Source organism: Staurois parvus, unplaced genomic scaffold, assembly GCF_062004578.1.
Source record: "Staurois parvus isolate SC_StPar_1 unplaced genomic scaffold, SC_StPar_1.0 ptg000009l, whole genome shotgun sequence".
Classification (NCBI taxonomy): Eukaryota; Metazoa; Chordata; class Amphibia; order Anura; family Ranidae; genus Staurois; species Staurois parvus.
In genome coordinates, this window is record NW_028317805.1 from 3,983,730 (window position 1) to 4,007,538 (window position 23,809).

General features: G+C 42.1%; 1 protein-coding gene across 4 annotated transcripts in view; it reads right to left on the reverse strand.

The window, feature by feature from the left end:
- Nucleotides 1-23,809, reverse strand: part of JAKMIP3 (Janus kinase and microtubule interacting protein 3) — a 185,258-nt gene that overhangs the window by 111,790 nt on the left and 49,659 nt on the right. The window contains exon 4 of one of the 4 annotated variants that reach the window (XM_089669271.1): nucleotides 22,668-22,715. The exons of the other annotated variants lie outside the window; for them this stretch is intronic. Coding sequence (XP_089525397.1) covers nucleotides 22,668-22,715 — 48 coding nt within the window. The remainder of the gene's footprint in view (nucleotides 1-22,667; nucleotides 22,716-23,809) is intronic. 4 annotated transcript variants of the gene reach the window in all.

A 23,809-nucleotide genomic window follows, 5' to 3' on the forward strand; every position in this document is an offset into this window, starting at 1 on the left:
GAATCCTGTGAATGAGCAGATTCTCTACCATTCACCGACTGTGTTACAGGCATTGAAAGCAATGAAATAATGTTTCTCATTGTAGGAGAAAGGAAGGGCATGTCCCCGTCTGTTCATCTGTACTGCTGTTTTTCCTGCAGAACCGAAGCTGTTAACCATCCCAGTGCCAGAGGTTCAGAGACAGGAAGAACACAGGCACCCCTACAGTGAAGATTTCCCCAGGATCCAGCTGCCTTCACAACATGGGACATACTTCATTACAAATAAATGATATGATCAAAGCTGTAAGGAATCATTTTTAGCCAAATTTCAGCTTTAAGAAGTCCTTTTTGCTAGTTATTAGAGCAAAAAGCTGAGAAACTCTGGATTGTGCACCACTGTCCACCTGCTCATTGAATTCTGAGTTGAGTTGCTCGCAGTTTACTTAAAACAGCAGCTTGAAAGTTTCTAATATCACTATTTCCCTTGATTACCCAAAAAGTAACTTCTCATGTATGACAGTCTAAATAAGTACAAAATCCAGTTACCATGTTATGCACAGGCCTCATTGAGCAAATTAAAACTTCATTTACCTTCCCTTACTCAAATCCTCCTTTATTTGTGCTGCACACACTCCCCATTCTAGAAACTGTAGCTTACCCTGGCAATAGAGGCAGTGCTGTCAATCCAGAAAACAGTGGGCAGGACTAGGTGTGTCCTAGTGTTGATTTACAAACTACAGGCTTGTGAATAAGTAGTGACAATGCTGTTAGGCACACTCCCTGCATCAATTTTTTATCCCATTAAATGCAAGCAGGCACAGCCTATATGTCAACTCTGCTCTTAACTCAAGAGCAGTGCAGCATTGTTGCCACACCATCAAAGGAAGCTTCATTAGTTGGACTCCACTGGTAAGATCAACCCAGGTTCTTTTAGCACAACAATGTTATGGAGAGTAAAGCCTAACATCAGCCAAAGCTGAAAGCAGCAAAACATGACAGATATTATAGCCTACAACAATTTACACAAAAATTCTTGGCTTTAGTACAATTTTTGGCACCAAATATCTAAAAAGGCATCTCAACTTACTCAAAATTAGCATTTAAAACAAAATAGTAATCAACAGTCTTTTATGTATTTGTGACAGGCCTGACATATAGTGTGTATAGCAGAATGCGCACAGTGGAGCAGAGTGGAGCAAACTACATAAAGCAGAGTGTATATAATAAAGCAGTGTGGAGCAGAGTACATAAAGCAATGTATACAATGGTGCAGCATGGAGTAGAGTACATAACGCAGTGTATACAATGGAACAGTATGGAGTGTAGAACATAACGCAGAGTGTGCAGACTGGAATGCATATAATAGCTTATATACTGGTGCAATGATATCATTATTATTATTATTATTACATCGAGTTTATATAGCACCAAAGGGTTTGCTCAGCGCTGTACAATATAGGGGGGACAATACATGAAACAGTACAGCAACTACAAACAGCACACGAGGGGTTAGAGGGCCCTACTCTTTCGAGCTTACAATCTAGGAGGGAGGGGGTAGTGGTAGAGGAGGAAGTGGCTGTGGGGGATGGAGTGGTAGGAGGAATGAAGGAGAACGGCTGTTAGGTGAGGGTGGGGTAGGCTTCCCTGAAGAGGTGGGTTTTCAGGGAGCGCCTGAAGGTGAGGAGGGAAGGTGACAGTCTGATGGATTGGGGTAGTGAGTTCCAGAGGATGGGGGAGAACCTGGAGAAGTCTTGCAGTCGTGCGTGAGAGGAGGAGACCAGGGAGCAAGATAGAAGGAGGTCTTGTAAAGAGCGAAGGGTACGGGTAGGGTGGTACCTGGGAATCAGGTTGGTGAGGTATTTAGGGGCAGTGTTGTGAATGGCTTTGTAGGTCAGAGTGAGTAGTTTGAATTTGATGCGTTGGGCGATAGGGAGCCAGTGGAGAGGTGGAGCGGGTGGTGAGGTGGATGAGTCTGGCCGCTGAGTTCAGGATGGTCTGAAGTGGGGAGAGCCTGCACTGGGGTAGGCCGGTGAGGAGGGAGTTGCAGTAGTCGAGGCGTGAGATAATCAGGGAGTGTACGAGTAGTTTAGTGGTGTCTGGGGTAAGGGAGGTGCGTATCTTGGCGATGTTGTGAAGGTGGAGCCTGCATGTGCTTGTAAGTGATTTGACATGAGGTTTGAAGGAAAGGTTTGAGTCCAGAATGACGCCAAGGACTTTGGCTTGCGGGGTGGGATTGATGGTGGTGTTATATATATGATGATATATGTAGTATTGACAGTGCCACCAATGGAGATAGGCAAACCAGATTGGACCAACTAAATTTCAAACCAAACCAATTTATGCTGATGGTATAACAGGTATCTGTTCATCTCAGATGATACTGATGTAAATCCACTTGTCCTGTTTTGAGTTCGGATTTTCTTAAGGTGTACCATGCTCTTCTATACCTCTGCAGCCAGTGGAGATCCAGGAATCCTGGGTATTGGTGGCATTTTTGCACCCCCAAGGACAGGTTAGATGTCCACCCCTGACACCAGTAAAATTGCATTTATCTAAAACACAAACAGTATCTTTTCAAATCGCTTAGCGTAGCTGTAGCTCAATGGACATAAGATGACATTTAGAAAATCAGGCTGGAAATGCCTGGATAGGCTGATGATCTTAAGTCTATAGAAGCAGGTAAATACCTGTTGGCCAATTGCTCTTGTGGGGAATGTTGATCTGAGAGGTCAGGAAGCCTAAAACCTTTGCTCCAACCTTACATAAGTGTTGCTGGAAGGACTGTGCAATATATTTCTTGCAGGCATTCTCTTGCCTAGTGTGGTAACAGCAGACTTACATCAACTGTGTCTTTGTAGCCTCTTCTCATCTATTTGGGGTAGGGTTAGGGATGCCAGCAGCCTATGCTTGCTTACATTTGCGCTTTCCACTAGAGGTACCTGCATGCCCCTTTCTTGACTTTTGGGGGAGGTCTCTTCATTGTAAATTCCCACTACCAGTGCTGATTTAGGTTCACGGAGATACACTCTAATATGCTAATACACCTTCAAAATACTTTTCAGGTACAGTAGGTGGCTTCTGCGTTCAACAGACAATCCTGGCATATATAGTCTCCCACCTATGTGAAGAAAGCATCAATTCCTCCCCCTCATGGCTGGCAAACCAGTCTCCCAAGGAAATATTTCACTGACAAACAGTCCTGTGCCCAAACACCCCCTCAGGCGGCTTCACTTCTATGGATCAATAACTGGTGATGATGTATTCTTACATGTAGGCCTTCTTCGAACTGCGAATGTAGGCTTGTAAAATAGAGCTGTGAAATGTTTACAGTGATGTATATGAAATGTGATCATGAAAATATAGAAGAAAAAAAAAACAGCTCAACAAAATTGAATATCACACCAGATTAAAAAAAAGACTCATCAAAAATTACTTTCAGACAAACTTTATTATGGAAAAATAGGGACCTAAAATATTGTACAGTTTTTCTTGGATTAAGTAGCAACACAAAGAAAAGAAGTGTAATTGTATTAGTAAACTAGGTAATCTAACATCATAATCACCAAGAATAATGAAATCACTGTGACAATGTGCAAGACTTGACAGAATGCACACAAAGCATCAGATCCCTGCTTAATTCAATCCAGTTTCTGGCATATTAAATACTTTCGGGGTCATACAGAGAACACATTGAAGTTAACAGAGATAAGCAGCTTATACCTGTACAAATGTAATAGAAATATACTGGCATAGCTCAGTGTGTCTATGTAATTCTATGAGAGAATGAGAGATGTCACTCATAGGCAACTACATGGAGATCTGCAACAAAAATCACTATTGTCCAAGGCAAAACAACACATTTCTTGCAAATCTCATAATGTAAGACAAGTCAGTGAAATCAGATTTCAAAACATTGTTTCCATATGCATACGGAGGGTCTAGATCAGTCTTTCTGAAACAGAGTTCAGTGGGTAGACACTATCAGATTTTTTCGTTCAATCCAGTGGGCTGAACAAAAAAACCCTAAAAACTCTCAGGTGGAGCTCGCTGTACTAACTATCTGATGCTAGTACAGCAATCTCCCAACGGAGCTATTGTGTTCTTACCCCCCCCCCCCACACTAGAACGCACCGGTCAATGCTGGCAGCTATTGGCTGCCAGCACTGATTGGATGCTGGTTTTCCAGCATGCCCATTCGACAGATGCAGGTAGTTCAGCCAGCTTCTATTGAACAGGCTGGTGTATACACAGGTTTTTGCTGAACCAGCCAATACTGGCTAGCATTCGGCCTGTGTGTATGGGGCTTAAAGTGATTCTAAAGGTTCATTTTTTATTTTTGGAAAAGAACAAACATGTTTATACTTACCTACTGTATGCAGTGGTTTAGCCCAAATCCTCCTTTTCTCGGGTCCCCCGTAGGCTCTCCTGCCCCTCCCTCCTGTCAGGTGCCCCCACAGCAAGCATCACACGGAGCCATGGCTTAGCCCTGCCCCCTCTCCTCATTGGTTGACTGGCTGTGATTGACAGCACCGGGAGCCGATGGCTACTGCTTGCTGCCTCAGCCAATGAGGAGGCAGAGATCCGGGACAGCCGAGGCTGTCATGAACATTGCTGCATCGCAATGGGGCTCAGGTAAGTATTGAGGGGGGCTGGGAGCCTTTACAACCACTTTAAGGTTCCTCAAGGGGTTGCAAGGGATCCCTTGGGAAGTGAGCAATTTCTGCTCCTCAGATAAGGAACCACTGACCCTGATGAACTTTATAACTATCTGATCCAACTAACCTAAAGTGTAAGGAATAGTGATGGGCTGAACACTCCCCTGTTCGGTTCACGGTCTAACAGTCAAACCTACCAAACGTTTGACAGCGAACTTCGAACAGGGACAATTTACTGAGCGGTATCTTACCACATCTGAGTATGCAGTGAAATACTGCTCACTTACTAAAATACTGCATGAGTTATATTATTAAGTCATGAGATATTTTAGTAGTGAAACATTCATTCATGTTTCAGCTGTCAGCGGGGGTCCGTGTTGACAGGTGAATGTCAAAAAATATTGTCGACATTGCCTAACAATTTAAAAAAGGGAAAGAAACGGCATAGGGTTCCCTCTCTCAACCCTACCAAGCCCTTTGGGTCTGGTATGGTTTTAAGGGCAGCCAAAATTAAAAAGAAAATGGTGTAGGGTCCTCCCCAAAATCTATACCAAACCCTTATCTGAGAATGCAGCCTAACAGGTCAGGAAGGGGGGGGGATGAGTGAGCACCCCCCTCCTCCTGAACCATACTAGGCCACATGCTCTCAATATAAGGGGTGCTTTGGAGGCGGGGGGCTCCCCTATTGATGGGGACAAGGGTCTCTTTTCCACAACTCTGTCCGGTGGTTGTGCTTATTGGAATCTGGAAACCCCCTTTAACAAGGGGCACCCAGATCCCACCACCCAGCCATGCGAATAAGTATGCGGTACATGAAACCGCTACCCATTCACAAAAAAAGTGTAGTGTAAAAAAAGACAGGAGACAGTCTTTGAAGAGTCCCACCCTCTGACAGCTGCACCGCGATGACAGTTCTTAAATAGGGTTATAACATCACAAGGAGGCGGGATCATCCCTGCCCCGTTGTGATGTCATCATGCCCTGTGCTCGGCCAAAGCATTGTACCTGACCTGTGGGGCGCAGCGGGTGCCCACCAAAAGCCCATACCGTTCATATGTTCAACAAGCACACAAACGGCCCATGTTCGAGTCGAACTTACATTTGACTTGAACATGCAGCCCATCACTAGTAAGGAACATTCTTCTCACTGACCATCATGCCAATGTACTGTAAACTGTAGATAAAAGTAGTCATTTGTAGGGGTTCCCTGAGACCAGAAAGTTGTTTCAAGGGTTTCTTCATATTAATAAGGTTGGTCTGTATCAATTTAGTCTTGTCACCAGTTATAGAAACAATTTTCATGGCAGACGTGACCACAGGACAATATATGAGCAACTTACATTTAGCAATGAACAATGGAGAATGCAATTGAAACCCTTTTTTAATGATGGCATTTTTCGGAAACTCTGTCAGGTTTATTGATGTGCTATGTGCCTCTGTTCAGGAATTGTCACTTCATGAACAGGAAATGAGGAGAATCTCTTCAATAAGAACAGGTTCCTGTGTGTCCCTGTTAGAGAGATTACTCCTGAGTCTACATTCACATCTGAGCAGAATGTATTCCTGGTGATTTTGAAGTGTTTGAGAATTTGTGTTTTGGGCTAAGCAAGGGAAGAGCAGTTCTATAGGGGAAGAAGAATTCATGCGTGAGGCCAAAAATACCTATCTATGCTAAAAAAAAAAAGAAAAGCGGTTTACTATTGTGACTGTAGAGCAACTGAGGGTACATGTGTGAACAGGCACAATTAGAAAGAAAGGGAATGTTGAGCGTGCAGGGCTTATTTGCATTTCTAGTAGCAGTTGTCAACAGAACAAGAGGTGGTAGAAATGAATGAAGACACAGACAGAAATAAAAAGGGAGTTTTTTTTCCATTCTTCATTCCATCAAAAATTAAAATTGTATGTTGCATGTACGTCCATAGTCTTGTAATAACTGGGTTCATGTAGTGGTGGAACACTTGAGCCCCATTGTTTGCTTGCAGAGGGGGAATGTTGTGGCCAACAATGGCAAGCTGCATGGAATATCAGTAAATTGTTTATTTGAAGTTACTGCAGCAGATGTGTGACATTCTCTGTTGGTTGGAGTGAATATAATCCAGGAGTGTGGCTGTAGAACACAGGCTATAAGACATCTCTGTGATCCAGAAAGAAATGCATTGGTACTGATGAAGGTTTGTCTTCATGTTTAGACTGAATCTTCTGCGGCACTGAGACTGGTACAATACCAGAATGTGCCACATACGTTGATTTCTCCGTATTTCTCTGTACATGCTTGCCCATTTGATGTAAGCATTCCTTAGAACTAGTATGCAGAAGTCGAAGTGTAGCTTCCATTTGAGGCTTTCCAGAAAGGTATTTGAAGCCCCAGCAATTTTTGTTCTGCGTGTTATTACAACCCATGGTACAATGTGTTTTGCAGTACCATTCATTTAGAATGGCCCCTCTGCAAACACATATACAGTTGCAAGAAAAAGTATGTGAACCCCTTGGGATTACGTGGAGTTTTGCATGAATTGGGCATAAAATGTGCTCTGAACGTCATCTAAGTCACAACAATAGAAGAACACAGTCTACTGAACATAATAATACACAAACATTAGATGTTGCCATGGTTTAATTGCACATAACATGTAAACATTCACAGTGCAGGGAGGAAAAAGTATATGAACCTTTGGACTTAATAACTGGTTGACCCTCCTTTGGCAGCAATAACCTCAACCAAACGTTTCCTGTAGTTGCAGATCAGACCTGCACAATGATCTGGAGTAATTTTGGACCACTCCTCTTCACTAAACTGTTTCAGTGTAGCAATATTCTTGGGATGTCTGGTGTGAATCGCTCTCTTAAGGTCATGCCACAGCATTTCAATCGGGTTGAGGTCAGGACTCTGACTGGGCCACTCCAGAAGGCGTATTCTGTGCTGTTGCAGCCATTATTTTGTTGAATTACTTGAATGCTTTGGGTCATTGTCCTGTTGCATCACCCATCCTCTGCGGAGCTTCAGTTGGCGAACAGATGGTCGTACGTTTTCCTGCAAAATGTCTTGATAAACTCTGGAATTCATTTTCCCATCAATGACAACTATCCGTCCAGGCCCTGAGGCAGCAAAGCAGCCCCAAACCATGATGCTCCCTCCGCCATGTTTTACAGTGGGGATGAGGTTTTGATGTTGGTGTGCTGTGCCTTTTTTTCTCCACACATAGTGTTGTGTGTTCTTCCCAAACAACTCAATCTTGGTTTCATCTGTCCACAGTATATTTTGCCAGTAGTGCTGTGGAACATCCAGGTGCTCTTTTGCAAACTTCAAACGTGCTGCAATATTCTTTTTGGACAGCAATGGCTTCTTCCGTGGTGTCCTCCCATGTACTCCATTCTTGTTTATTGTTTTCCTTATTGTAGATGTGTCGACAAAAATGTTAGCATGTGCCAGAGATTTCTGTAGGTCTTTAGCTGACACTCTGGGATTCTTCTTTACCTCATGCAGCATTCTGCGCTGTGCTCTTGCAGTCATTTTTTCAGGATGACCATGCCTATGGAGAGTAGCACCAGTGCTAAACTTTATCCATTTGTAGACAGTCTGTCTTACCGTGGACACATGAACATCAAGGCTTTTGGAGATACTTTTGTAACCCTTTCCAGCATCATGCAAGTCAACAATTCTTGATCGTAGGTCTTCTGAGAGCTCTTTTCTGCGAGGCATGGTTCACATCAGACAGTGCTTCTTGAAACCAGTAAACCCAAAACAGGTGTGTGTTTTTTAAGGGCAGGACAGCTGTCAGCAACACATCCAATATCATCACACTGATTGGAATCAAGGTTGGCTCACTCCTGGCTCCAATTAGCTCTGGGAGAAGTCATTAAGCTAGGGCCTCACATACTTTTTCCTCCCTGCACTGTGAATGTTTAAATGTTATGTGCAATTAAACCATGGCAACATCTAATGTTTGTGTAGTATTATGTTCAGCAGACTGTGTTCTTCTATTGTTGTGACTTAGATGACGTTCAGAGCACATTTTATGCCCAATTCATGCACAACTCCACGTAATAACAAGGGGTTCATATACTTTTTCTTGCAACTGTAGTGGCTGCTAATGCACTCTAGAGCACACCTCAATGCACATGCAGTGGGTTGTAGAGTGCTGTGCTGACAAATATGCTATAGGTCTGGTTTTTTGTAAGCTGAGGTACATTGCCTTAACGAGAACACCTCAATGCATTAAAATGCATGTATTAAATATGAAGGGGTCCAATCTGCCAATGCTGGAGCCTATGGACTGCCTATGATTGCAGGGACATCCTTACTTACAACCTACCTAAACATATATCATGCTATTATTATCTAGACAGGTAGATCTCCCCTCCCTGCTGGCATTAGTATTTTGTATAGCACATAACATCACAAACTGATCTTAAATGTCTTTTTACCTGTTAGTAGATTTATCAATATTTTATCAACTGTTTTTCTATTAAAGGGTTAATTCACCTTTACCTAAAACTGCCCATGCAGATAAGGGACGCCTGTAGATGAAATCAAGCTGTGTAGCTTTGACCATAATCAAATAATGCCCTTGCTATAGGTGTAGGCCATTTACGTACCTCAAGAAGTCTAACCTGATGCTAGGGCATTGCTATGTGAGGCCTAGCTATTACTGTTCACCACCACAGGAGTGAGCTATTTCTCTGATTTAATCCCCCCACCCACATGCACTTTCTCTCCCCTGATGAAGTAGCTCTGAGCTCAGCATTTGAGAGCTCACTCCGGTGATGGTGAAGGTGAATAGTAATAGCTAGGCATCCTTTAGCATTGTCATAGCAACGTCTTGGGGGTTTTCAGGTCAGGCTTCATGAGGTACATGAGGTACAGAAGTCCTTTCTTCCAACAAGGACAGTTGTCTTTCATTTAAAATGGGGGCTTATTTTTATTCAACATTGGCAGATGTCCTACAGCTAACATGAACAGATATCTATTAACTCATTTGAATGAACATTCTTCCAATTACTATTCCTAAATGTACTTACAATGGACTCATACTGGGAAATATCAGCCACCAACATTAGAGATCATTCTTGATTTTTATTGCTTGTTACAAGTACATCTGTAACGAAACCCAGTTTCTGTGTTGGATGGGCACTGGTAGAGTGAAGCACTTACTGGCTTTTGTTTATTTTGGGTGGGCACACCAATGGTAAGATATTACCACAGTAGTTTGCGCTTCCTCTACTACCAGGATTATTTTTTACCACTATATTGCTCTTCCACAGATGGACTCCCAATTATATGTTTATTCTATATTGAGAAATTATTACAGAGTGTGGCACCGTCATTTGGCTCTGCTATGGCTTAGGAAGTTGGGAATAGTTCTGATAGGGGTATCCCGCCAACATGTGATTTAAGACGCCAGCAACCATGCAAAGCTGAAGAACCATTTTCTGGGGTTGTGTTGACTTATAATACACATACTGTTGCATTAATATGGTGGCTGTTTGTATTTGCTGATTTCAATTAATGCATTTTAAATGTCAGCAACAGATTTATAATCAATTAAGTTTTTCACTTTGCTTTTCTGTTGGACATGATTCATTTTTCTTAAAGAGGCTGTAAAACCCCTGACCAAAATGATATTAAAAGACTCCTACGTTTTCCTATATTTATAGAAACTGCTGACAATTATTAATTATTTATCTTAACTGAACAACGCACTAATGCATAATCAGCACACAAAAACTTTTCTTTATTCTGTCCGCAGAGACCTAGTTATTTCCTTGTTTGGTGGCGCCATCTTGTCTATTGTACAACATTGAGAAGGTAAAGACAGGCTATTAATCATGTGAAAGACTTCTTTCCTTCCTATGTTGAAGGAAATAGTCAGCAGTTGCTCCCAATTTCAGGAACTTCTTGGGTTCTGATGATGTAGGTTTCAGGGTGTCATTTAAAGTGGAACTAAAGGCACAAAAACGTATGAACAGGCAAGCTCTGTATTGCAGAAGAGATATGCAATGTCTCTTCTGCAAGAAAATAAACGTGCCTGTCTGTTCACAATCCTCTGACAAATGTACATTGACGTGTCCATGTGTAGGTCACTTTACATTTTCAGCATGGTGCCAGTGTTTTGGAAGTGACATCATCCTGCACAGTCCAATCAGGACAACCAAGGACCAGCAGTTGGAAGAAGCTGAGGAGAAGATGCCATTGCTGGTGAGGGATCTTATGGGTGTCAGAACGTTGGAGCAGACATAGGTATTCCTCCCTTTAGTTCTGCTTTAGGCTGTTCCTAAACCATAATTCCACAATACTATCAGTGACATTGCTTGAAGAATTGAAGTGTGGAAGAATCGGGCACCAAAGGGACAAATTGGTGAGGCCGTTATTAAAAGCTAATGGCCAACACATTTTTGGAGTAGCAGATGTATCAATGCATGTTTCTGTCTTAATCAAATAAGATGGTGAGGTGGCAGTCCTTTGTGTGTTATCTTCATATAAATAGCTCGTTTTTTGCACCCAACAACCTGTTTGAATCTTCCACACTACAATTCATCTCTCCATATGACAGGCATGTGTCTCTGACTTCTGCATATGCCAACAGCCAGTGGGAATGATTAGTGATGGAGATGAGAGAGTAACTACTGACTTTGTCAAAAAGTCAAAATTCGCCTAAAAGTAATGTGGGGTACACACTATAAGTCTTTTTCCATTCAACCTAGTTGGCTGAACGAAAAAAATGTACAAGGGTTGTTAGTGTGGCAATTTACCCCGTTGAGCTAATGTATTCGGAAATGGGGGTTACTGATCAGATGCTGGTTTTCCAGCATGCCCGTTGGACAGGGACCAGTACACATGGGCTGAAAGTTGGCCAGTTTCTGCTGAACCAACTGTTTTCGGCCTGTGTGTACCCAGCCTAAGAGCACTGTTATTCCTATTTAGGATGCATATTTTTGCAAAGAAGAAAGTGTTTTTTTAAAGAGATGATTAGAAACATAAAATCATGTTGACTGTCTCAAGTAATGGAAGGATTTTATTTTAGTGACTTAATTGACTTACCCTACCTAATTGATATCATCATTCAGCATCTTTAGGGTCCTGAGTGCTGTAATTAGTTTATCACCCTGGCAATGTTTATTTTCATGTAGGAGCTGCTGGTATTTTGCCCAGGCCTTTCCCCAATTCTTCACCTGCAGCCAAAAACACAGTATTTCCTATAGCCAGGTGCACACAACATCCGCTTGTTACTCCAATGATAAGTCTAGGGGTTGTGGTTTTAGTTGTTTTTTTTTTGTTGCAGAACTGAGATAGGGAAGGGATATAGTCGGACACTCCAAACTGAACTATTCACAATTGAGGACAGCTTTCTCTAAGTGGATCTTTGGAGTTTCTTAATAGACCTGTTTAGCAGACTGTACAAAGAATGGAGCAAAGTCCTTTTGTAGAAGCATAAAAACTAAATGGACAGTTGCTCTTTAGGACACCAGCCAGTGTCCCCTCTAGCTTACACCCAGCAGCTGACTATGTAGGTCCCAAGGGGGTTAAACAGCACAAATCCCAGGATCCCTTTTAGAAGGTCTGTACTCATAAGGCAGTTGCTGCAGGTCACCTTCCTCTGTTACACCAGACAGGATCTGTAGACATCCCCCTCAGCTGGCTCTCAGAAGCACCATGGGTTTCAGCATTTTGGTCCTCGGGTCGCCCACCCGAGGCCTCCTGGCAGAAAGTTCCTAGGTAGGCAGTTGCCTCAACCCTGGCTGGAACTTCCCTCTCAGGAGAAGATCAACCCAGATCCCATGGTCTCTCTGAATATAAATACCAGTACCCAACATGCTTATGGGGCACCACACCCTGTATTTGGCTAAGATGCATCCATATTCATTCTGCTCATCTGCAGGGCTCCATACTGTCAATCCAGAACCTTCCTTGGTTACCTGGATTTAGATGAACCTTTAACCAGAAGCAGCAGCACTGTGAGTCACACGGGATGAACTAGCTAAGTAATTGTAGGAAAGTAGGTATCATACTCACAATGGACATATAAAACACAGGCACATCACAATAAACAGCGGTGTTCAATCCATATAGCATCTGAGTCCACAACAATGGAACCCTGGATTGCCAACTGGCTGATGCGTTTCAAGGACTCAGTGTCTTCCTCAGAGCCAACTTGTTGCTCTATGGATGCTATATGGATTGAACACCGCTGTTTATTGTGATGTGCCTGTGTTTTATATGTCCATTGTGAGTATGATACCTACTTTTTAATCCTTTCATTAAATATTTTTTACAATAATGCACTAGGCTGGTGCGCCCTCTTTTTGTGTTTCTTTTGCATTCAGTGACTTTGGACCAGGGGCGGACTGACAACTCATGGGGCCCCCGGGCAATAGGGGATCATGGGGCCCCTGTGTCCTTGCCCAAACTCAAAAAAGCCTATGAAACAGGTACCAGGGGCATCTCATGGGGCCCCCTACTGACCCTGGGCCCTCGGCAGTGCCCGAGTTTCCAAATGGTCAGTCCGCCCCGGCTTTGGACTACCCCGGTCCGTTGAGGGCAGCAAGGAGTTGATATTCCAGGACATTTATATTGTCACCCTTGCCTCTGCTGAACCCATCCCCATCACAGGAGTACGGTATTTGCTGTGTTTGAAGCAATTGTAGCTCTCTGTTAAGCAGAGGATGGACCACTATATTTGCCCAACAATCTCCTGTAAAACAGAAGACCATATTATGCTATACTCAACTATCTACATCCGAGAACCTATCTAGGAGGATGCTACATTCACAAAGAATATGGATTTTCACCTATATACTGCACACAAATTTGCAAATCAATTTTCACAGCATTGCTCACAAGCCTATGAACCACTTCCATAGGAAAGCAGGTACACATGATGATCTTTAAAAGAACGGCAAAACACAAAAACCTTTAACAATTAATTCAATCATTTTCAGCTTGTTGTCAATAGAAACCATAAAAGGTTCTTTTGACTGGTGGCTATATGCTACCAAACTTTCTGCATCACTCGTATGCCGTATTAAATAAAAGACTAACTTGTAGAAACGCAAGGTCTCCATGGAAACCGGCATTGATTAAATTAAACCGTTTACACATCATTCACTGGGTGTTGATGTTGCCTCAGTAACTGATGAGAAGGTTTTATTGAGCGCCTTAAGCTTTAAAGGAATTTGAAAAACACAGCAAGAGGATCTGTTAACTACAAAGAGAGACAAAAGAAATAATTGAGAAATGCAGCATTCCCTGTATCCTAAAATTGTCAAATTACGGCTTGTTCTTACTTGACTAAATTCTAACTCTTAACCAACGCTCCTATAGCATTAATGTAGGCGTTAGACAGGCGTTAATGAGCTTTAGTAGGGGCGTTAGACCTGCATATTACGAACGTTACAAACTTTCCCCAAATGCCTTATGCGCAGTTTTGAAGCATTTTATAAGAGTTTTACAGGAGTTAAAATCACACCACAAATGCCTATGATAAACTCTAATGTTATTAACGCACCTCAACCGCACTGCAAATGCCCCACAAATGCCTACCAGCGAGTTTGCAGAGCATCACCATAAACTTGAATGGGAGGCGTTGAAAGGCTTCAAACTCCTCCAGACATGAGGCTTCAATTTTGAAGTGACGCAACGCTAACTCTTCATGTTTTGATCATATGAACAGCACTGTGTGCTGCCCATAGCATCATTTGCATAGGCGTTTGAGGAGCATTAAAAACGCTCCTCAAATGCCTGGTTTCAATGCGAGTGTGAACTAGCCCTTAGGGTACGGTGATATAACACAAACATCACACAGCCATAAATGTGTAAATAATGAGTTAAACTCCAGGAATTATATTTTTTTTGTATACCTACATTAGCCCAGCTTGGCATCATGTAAGTATGGGTATCTATAAGTCGCTATGGGGCTGCTGGGGATGCTGTAAGTCACTGTAGTACTTCATGCTACATACAGTGATAGATCTTATTTTTCAGGTTCTGTGCAAGTGGCTTCCACCTCTGCACACTGACCTCAGGGGGTCACTTGCTTGGCACCTCCACTATTCATAGAATGTCTTGTATTGGAGGAAGTGCTAAGTGAGCGACCCTCTGTAGTCATTGTGCAATCATTAGTAAGACCTCATCTGGAATATGCAGTTCAGTTTTGGGCACCAATTCACAAAAAGAACATTGGAGAACTGGAGAAAGTACAGAGAAGGGCAACCAAACTGATAAGAGGCATGGAGGAGCTCAGCTATGAGGAAAGATCAGAGGAACTGAATTTATTCTCTCTTGAGAAGAGGAGATTAAGGGGGGATATGATCAACATGTATAAATACATCAGTGGTTCATATAGTGAACTCGGTGTAGAGTTATTCACCCTGAGGTCATCACAGAGGACAAGGGGGCACTCTTTACGTCTAGAGGAAAAGAAATTTAATCTCCAAACACGGAAAGGTTTCTTCACATGTGGAAAAATGTGGAATAGACTCCCTCAAGAGTTGATTCTGGCCAGCTCAGTGGATTGCTTTAAAAAAGGCCTGGATTATTTCTTAGATACACAGAATATAACTGGATACTAACATTTTTAGGTAAAGTTGATCCAGGGAATATCTGATTGCCTCTTGGGGGATCAGGAAGGAATTGTTTTCCCAACAGGAGCAAATTGGATCGTGTTTTTCTGGGGGGGTTTTTTGCCTTCCTCTGAATCAACTGTGGGTGTAGGATTAAAATATATTTTTTTTTAATGGTTGAACTGGATGGACTTTTGGCTTTTTTCAGCCAGACTAACTATGTAGTGGCTCTCCAAAAATCAGATATCCATATTTACATCAAGCCTAGCTGGCCCAATGAAAGTATACAAAAGATAAAATTCCTGGAGTTCGGCTTTAAGGTGTCATAGTAAAAACTTCCTCCCTAACATCAGAATTAATGCGGCTGATAGCTTGCTTGAAGCTGATTGCACTGCTTCCATTTATGACTGATATCTTAATCTGTCATCTCAGCACTGTCACTTCTGGAGATATAAGTACAACATTAAGCACAGGTTGTTCTCTAGGGAATGCATCTGATGCATTACTAAAGAGGGAAAGATTTTAGACTGAATTCCAGACAGATATAAAATGCTCAAATGAATGCGAATGTGTATTCATTATCATGGGCGGACTGACAACTCATGGGGCCCCCAGGCAATAGGGGATCATGGGGCCCCTGTGTCCTTGCCCAAACTCAAAAAAGCCTATGAAAAAGGTACCAGGGGATCTCATGGGGCCCCCTACTGACCCTGGGCCCTCGGCCAGTGCCCGAGTTTCAAAATGGTCAGTCCGCCCCTGTTCATTATTACATCCGCTAATTTATTTTTGTTTAAATGCAAGCAGTGTAGGTATCCAAGTTTGACCTGGTAATAGTTTCTTGCAGTGTGTATACAGCAGAGCATAGACTGGGGGAGGGTGAAGCAGCACAAGGAGCTGCTCAGTTGTGCTGCTGTTTACAGAACATACTGAAAGGAGGAAGGAGCAGAGTGATCTAGTGATGACCACCTCTGCCTGCTGCTTCTTTTTTCACTGTCCTGTAACGGGTTGAGGGGTGTAGATTAGACCTGTATGAGTTACAGAACTGCAGCAGAGAAAAATCAAGTCTTCTTCTCTGCCAAACAGGGTGGTGTAGTGTGGCAGAACTGTGTAATTCTCAAAATAGGGTGGACAGAAATACAACCTTTTGACAGATAAGCTGTTCCTGTACATGCAGTTCGTCTGCGTATTTAGCTGTTTGCCCAGAGCTCTCTTTAATAGTAAAGGAAAAAGGTTTTTCATTTTTTATTTTCATTTGAAATCAAAGTTGATATTGTGACTGAGGTATTTTTTCACTGATACCACCAGGGCTGCTGTTAGAAACCATGGGTACCCCAAACAGAAAACAGAAAACCTGACAGTCCCCCATCCCCCCCAACAAAAAACACAGTTTACGAAGCTGCAGTTATGAACGAACACAGGGAGTGATCGGTACTGATCTCTCATTGTGTTCATTCAGGAAAGAAAGGGCTGATAAAATGTAACATATTTACCTGATCCTTCCTCCACTCTCTATCCTGAAAGATCCTATTGTGTGCTTGCAGCTGCTGGTGGGAAGGAGAGCAGGGAAGCCGGCAGCACTTCAGAGGTTGGGGCACACAGGGGGGGCCTGGGCAGCAGGGGGAAACGTATGGTGCACATGGAGGGTGATGGGTGAGGGGGGGAGTGCAATTTCTGGAATCAATCTTCTGTATGGCTCTCTCTGCAGCAGCTGAAAGGTAGCGGGAAGGAGAGGAGAAGAAGACAGCTTTCCAGTAATTGCCCCCCGCCATGCCAGTCATCTGCCCTGCCCACATCTGATTTATCCAGCTGCTTGGGCCCCATACAGGAGGACTGGTGGTACCCCCTTATCCATGGCCCTGGCTACCACCAGAATGTGATGGAGGCAGTCTGAGATTCCATCACTGTCACCAGAATGTGTTGACTGCATTTTTAAGCTGGCCATAGATGGATCAAATTTGCTGAAATCAATCCATCTGTATCCGCCAGCAGTGATCATTGTGTTCTGCTGACAGGGCAGGCTCCCCATCGGCAGAACACAATAGCACTGCAGGAGGGAATCTAGCAATTTTCTTTCCTTCTACCCATGGTGGAAGAAAAAAAAATAATCTATGGCTTACTTTAGCCTTGCCCTTCCAGCTCACAAGACAACAATCTAAGCAGACTGACAGTGATTATCATTGGGGTTAGTTCACTCCACAGTTAGCGCACAAGCAGTAGTCATCATCATACGTTTTAACTGGAATGTTTGCAGCGTCATCTTCAGCTATTCTGCGACATTCACTACCATGCTCAGACATGAATGTACAGAGTTTAACATATGGTAGTTTTCTTCAAAAAGGAGAAGATTTAATATCTGATTAGAGCATTTAGAGATTTAGCTTAAGGATTTTCAAATAGCATTTTAATGAAAAGAACAGAAAATGGTGAAGACAATAGACAATAGTTACAGAAAATATATTACAAAATAGACAATAGCTACAGTAAAATAAATCATATTAAAAGTGAAAAGTACTTGCAAAGTTCTCCTGGTGTCTGGTTCCAGCAGAGTCCAATCCGCATCAGAGTAAGTCCGATCTGATGTAATAAGGTTATCAGTTCTCATAAATGCCCCTCAGCAGTGTTTCATCATTTCAGTGGTAAACAAGAGCCCCAGCAGACAATTTCTATAGCTTTTTGTTGCCCTCCAAAGGTTGTCGCTAAGAAACCCAAAACAACTGAGGGGTGTGGTGTAGGAGTGCAGTTGTACAATCCAACAACTAGCATGTTACTGAATAGAATTAATTCACAATTTGATAAAGACCAAATATAATATAAATCAGATGCCTATTGCACTTTTTTTTTAACAGGTATGCACTTGGGAGGTTTAATGGGACAAATTTGCCTCCCATTACATTATAGCATAAGCGCGTTGGCTTTAAACTGATTGTAAACACTTGTTATCAATTCATGCTAGACTCTAGGCCCTGTTTACGATAGCCCATTATCCATTTATGACTTGACTCATTAACAGGTTGTGCATATCTGGAGAACAGCAGGATTTCTGATATTTCTAGATTTTTTAAGACCTATGTTTGTTGAGATTTATAATTGCCTGATCTGTCTCATTCTGTGTTTTAGGGTAGGAGTCCTCAATTTGGTATGTGTTTTTTAAAGGTTGTTGCCCCTTTCTGCAGCACAGATATCAAATTAAAATCTAAGTGTTTTGTCCCAGACTTGCACATTTTGGAGAAAGGAGGATGGCACTGTATGCAACACATGACTTTGGAGTCTTCAGATCTCAATATTGTCACACATATCTTATACAGTACAAATACCCATGCTAAGCGTCTCCACCAAATCAGTACAATGTACAACGAAGCTGCTGTGATCAGGGCTGTTGCCCATCAAATACAGCAAAATAATCCGAAAAAACACAGTGCTATCACAAATATAAGCCCCAATGGACAAAATAGTGATACAACCAAAATATTGTGTGAAACAAAATATATGAACGTGAAAAATAAGTAGGGTGTATGTCTGCAGATCCACCACTTTCTCTTTACACTAATACAGATGGAAAATGTAGAAAAAAGGTTTTTTAAATAAATATGTGTAACTATCAAATCTACTGCATCCTCTTTCCACAGAGAGTCCACTTCTTCTGGTGGGTGTGGGCACACTTGGGGGAAGGTAAAATATTGGTGTGAAGAGGAAGTGGAGGATCTGCACATGAGCTTGGAGCACTCTATATTTTGGCACTAATTTTGGGACTGGCAGTAGTGTGAAAAAGTGTCACAAATATGTTTAGTTACAGTCATGGCCGAAATTGTTGGCACCCTTGATATTTTTCCTGAAAATCAAGTATTTCACACAAAAAAGGTATTGCATTAACACATGTTTTGCTATACACATGTTTATTCCCTTTGTATGTATTGGAACAAATATAAAACAGAGGCAGAAAAGCAAATATGACATAATGTCACACAAAACCCCAAAAATGGGCTGGACAAAAGTATTGGCACCCTTAACTTAATATTTGGTTGCACACCCTTTGGAAAACATAACTGAAATCAGTCGCTTCCTATAACCATCAATAAGCTTCTGACACCTCTCACCCGGAATTTTGGACCACTCTTCCTTTGCAAACAGCTCCAGGTCTCTCTTATTGGAAGGACACCTTTTCCCAACAGCAATTTTAAGATCTCTCCACAGGTGTTCAATGGGATTTAGATCTGGGCTCATTGCTGGCCACTTCAGAACTCTCCAGCGCTTCTTTGCCATCCATTTCTGAGTGCTTTTTGACGTATGTTTGGGGTCATTGTCCTGCTGGAAGACCCAGGATCTTGGACGCAAACCCAGCTTTCTGACACTGGGCCCTACAGTGCGACCCAAAATCCTTTGGTAATCCTCAGATTTCATGATGCCTTGCACACAGTCAAGGCACCCAGTGCCAGAGGCAGCAAAACAACCCCAAAACATCATTGAACCTCCACCATATTTTACCGTAGGTACTGTGTTTTGTTCTTTGTAGGCCTCATTCCGTTTTCGGTAAACAGTAGAATGATGTGCTTTACCGAAAAGCTCTACCTTGGTCTCATCTGTCCACAAGACGTTTTCCCAGAAGGCTTTTGGCTTACTCAAGTACATTTTGGCAAACTGTAGTCTTGCTTTTTTATGTCTCTGTGTCAGCAGTGGGGTCCTCCTGGGTCTCCTGCCATAGCGTTTCATTTCATTTAAATGTCGACGGATAGTTCGCGCTGACACTGATGCTCCCTGAGCCTGCAGGACAGCTTGAATGTCTTTGGAACATGTTTGGGGCTGCTTATCCACCATCCGGACTATTCTGCGTTGCAATCTTTCATCAATTTTCCTCATCCGTCCACGACCAGGGAGATTAGCTACAGTGCCATGGGTTGCAAACTTCTTGATAATGTTGCGCACTGTGGACAAAGGCAAATCTAGTTCTCTGGAGATGGACTTGTAACCTTGAGATTGTTGATATTTTGCCACAATTTTGGTTCTCAGGTCCTCAGACAGTTCTCGTCTCCTCTTTCTGTTGTCCATGCTTAGTGTGGCACAGACAGACACACAATGCAAAGGTTAAGTGAACGTCTCTCCTTTTTATCTGCTTTCAGGTGTGATTTCTATATTGCCCACACCTGTTACTTGCCCCAGGTGAGTTTACAGGAGCATCACATGCTTGTAACATTCTTATTTATCCGCAGTTGTGAAAGGGTGCCAATACTTTTGTCCAGCCCATTTTTGGAGGTTTGTGTGACATTATGTCGAATTTGCTTTCTTTCCTCCCTTTTTTTGTTTTGTCCCAATACACACAAAGGGAATAAACATGTGTATAGCAAAACATGTGTTAATGCAATACGTTTCGTGAGAAATACATGATTTCCTGGAGAAATATCAAGGGTGCCAACAATTTCGGCCATGACTGTATGGCTGTGCATTCTGGTATGTATTATCTGGGAAATTGGTGCACATTCCCAAAGATAATACGGCTACACCTGTCATGACAGAAACAACAGAAAGCTTGACATGGCTTGCTGTCTACTAAAAGTGCTAGCTGCCTGACTGCGCAAGGTTATATTTCATATTTCTTCCATAATTCTTAGATAATGATCTAGAAAAAAACATGCAGCAGGTGAGAGTTGGAGAAAAGATCTTACCTCTATACCTCTTCTGGGTCAATGACCCCAAAGGTATTAGTGCCCAAGTAACAGTGTAATAGCCAGAGTAGTATATATCAATAGCCCCCTCCATAGTTCACCCATGACAAGAGTGCTTTTACTTATTGAGACAACAAAATGTCAGGAGTCCTTAACACTTTCTCCATCAAAAGGTCCAGAGAAGGAATACTTGATGGGTTTGAATTATGTGCCAAAACTAAACCCAGTGTGCAACAAATATGTTACCTAACTAGAACATGAGAAAGGATAGGGTTAAAAAATACTTTTGGAAATCTTCTCGAAAACGTTTTATACTGTGCTTCCATCCCACTTCACCATCTGTAGCAGACTATTAACTGTCTGCATGCAAAGCAGAACCTACAAGGACCAACAGACCTCCCCAAATACCTGAAATCTGAAGTTCTGCTTTTTCATGCCACACTATAGATCTTTACCAATATACATCTGTGATGTGGCCAGAGTTTTAGAACATGCATGTGTGCCCCAAGGTATGCAGACTATGGATTAGGGTCTATGCCCTTCTCCGCACTATGCTACACACAGATATTAAGCGAAACTCATATGAGGAACTATTATTTAAACCACTAGTAGGCCTACTCCGTCCTGAGCAGCAGTTAGCATTGCATCTATTTATGGCTACTAAATTGCCGATTGCGAGAGCTTGGAAAACCCCTCTTCTTAGCTTTGAAGCCGTTAAGAATAGGATGAATTTTATAATGGTTAATGAGAAACTAACGGCTATGCTGTTAGACACCCACACTAAGTTTCTGCAGATCTGGCATCCTTGGATTGATGTGGTTCAACCTTCTAGAATTGACCAGCCCCTGCTATCAATATAAGATTCTCCTGGTGTGATCCCCTGGAGCCCTTTTTTTGTCTTTACTATTCTTTTCTTGCTTCTACTTTCTCAGTTTTTCTCTTTTCTTACCCTTACTTTTTTTTTGTTTATTTTTTGTTTTTGCCAGTTTTTATGTTATGTGCACTGACTGCAATACCCCTAGAGAACTGTGCCTGTAATGTCTTATATACCGGTCGGACTTTCCCGGAAGTCCTTGGTGTAGAGTTCCGATGTGCATCCAGTGAGACTTTATGCTCAGCTTTCCCTATCATCTGTATGCGACTCTGGTGACTATTCTTGGTCTATGCCTACCAGCTCATTGGTTATTATTTGCTGTTAACGCAATTCATAGGATCTCATTCCATCCCTTTTGAGATTGTACTTTTGTACTCCGCTTCTCTTTGTGTCCATATTTCAGTGCATTTGTTATGTCCTTAACTAACAGAACTGTACACTTTACTTTTTTTGTATCAAGGAGCTTGTCTCTGAATGTTTCTTTGTTGTTGTGTTGTCTATAATAAAGTTCATTGTAAAAAAACATGCATGTGAAGACACAGATAGTTGGATATGGTTCTACAGCTGCTTACATTAGAATAAACCAAACTGAAACCGGTCAACAAAAAAAAACAAATCTTGTCTCTAGGTTAAATGAAAATGATTCAGCTTAAGTGGAACATCAATTTTGTAGAATTTTGCTTCCCTATGGAGCACCAAGTTTTATCTTGCTCTTCCCTTTACTGCATCCTTTGCGTATGCCTTCTCCCCCTCCAATGTAAACTCAATGGTGAACTTCCCGTTACGGTGACAGGTGTTAGCAGAGTACTAAATAAGATTAATAAAGTGACTTCAAAATTGATTTTTGTAGACAATCACACAATCAAGGTTCTTTTTTTTTTCTTTCTTTTTTTTTCAATTGATGCAGCAATATGCCCTCTAAGATCACTGAAATATTTCTCACCCTCCGGCCTTGATTGGTCTTTTTCAGAATTTTCTTATGTTCTGAAATCTGAAAGATAATAGAAACACAGGCTCAATAACAGATCAATAAAGGTCAATTTTTTTTAAAAATTTGATATTCCACCTCTTAATGATTACTTAACTTGGTATATGCTGCTGGTCCCATTCTGATCCACGCCATTCATTCCTCTTCTGGGTTTACGAAAATGGAGAATTTAAAGAAACATGACAGACAGAAAAAAGAAAATTCCAAGGATTCGAACCGTCATGTAGTCCGCAAAAGAGTGCATGGAACGGTCATGGATGAGAATGGATGAATGATAATGCAGTACACAGATGTGGTCACTGTACAAAGTCTATGAATCCAAAGGCTGGTCATATGGTGCTGGTCCAAAGCAGAGGACATAGGGATGGGGGTTGACCAAAGGTGGCTATATTCAGTACTAGATTGTCACCCTTAACCCTATAACTTACATGTAACAAATCTCCATTAGGACAGGCCAAAAGCTTCTTGATTGGCTCACTTTTATAAGTACTTGCAGTTACACTGGATGCAGAGGCATAATTTGGACTGCAGTTCTGCTGCCTATACTATATTGCATACTGGTAATAGTAAAGGCTAAGGAGGGAATTTCCTAACACTAGCAAAACAAATTACTGAGTTTGTGTTGTAGGCTGCTGGTTTTGTGGGACATTGACATTACAACCCTGCAGTAATAAACACTGACCCCGATGTTCCTGGTGAGCACCCATGTGGCCTTTGCTATGTGCGTCTGGAAAGCTAGTTAAACACAACACATGTAAATGACCTTAATGTTCAAGATCATTGTTCATCATAGATGTATGCGACTTGATTCAAACAGAATTACTTGCAGGATCACCAGTTGAAAAAAATCCCCTGCAGCAGCCAAAATCTAGCAGGATGGAGAGAAGGAGAAGCTGGATGCACTGCAGGGGGACCACAGGGGATTGGTTCCAGTAATTGTGTCCCCCACCACTTCAGAGAACGGTTTGTACCATAAAGCTGCTCACGCTCCTTTTTTTAACCTTTGCAGCCTGGGCCCCATACAGGAGGGCCAATGCTACCTCCTTATCAGCTGAACTTCTGGTAGGAAACAAGCTGCCTATAAATCACATCCAAAG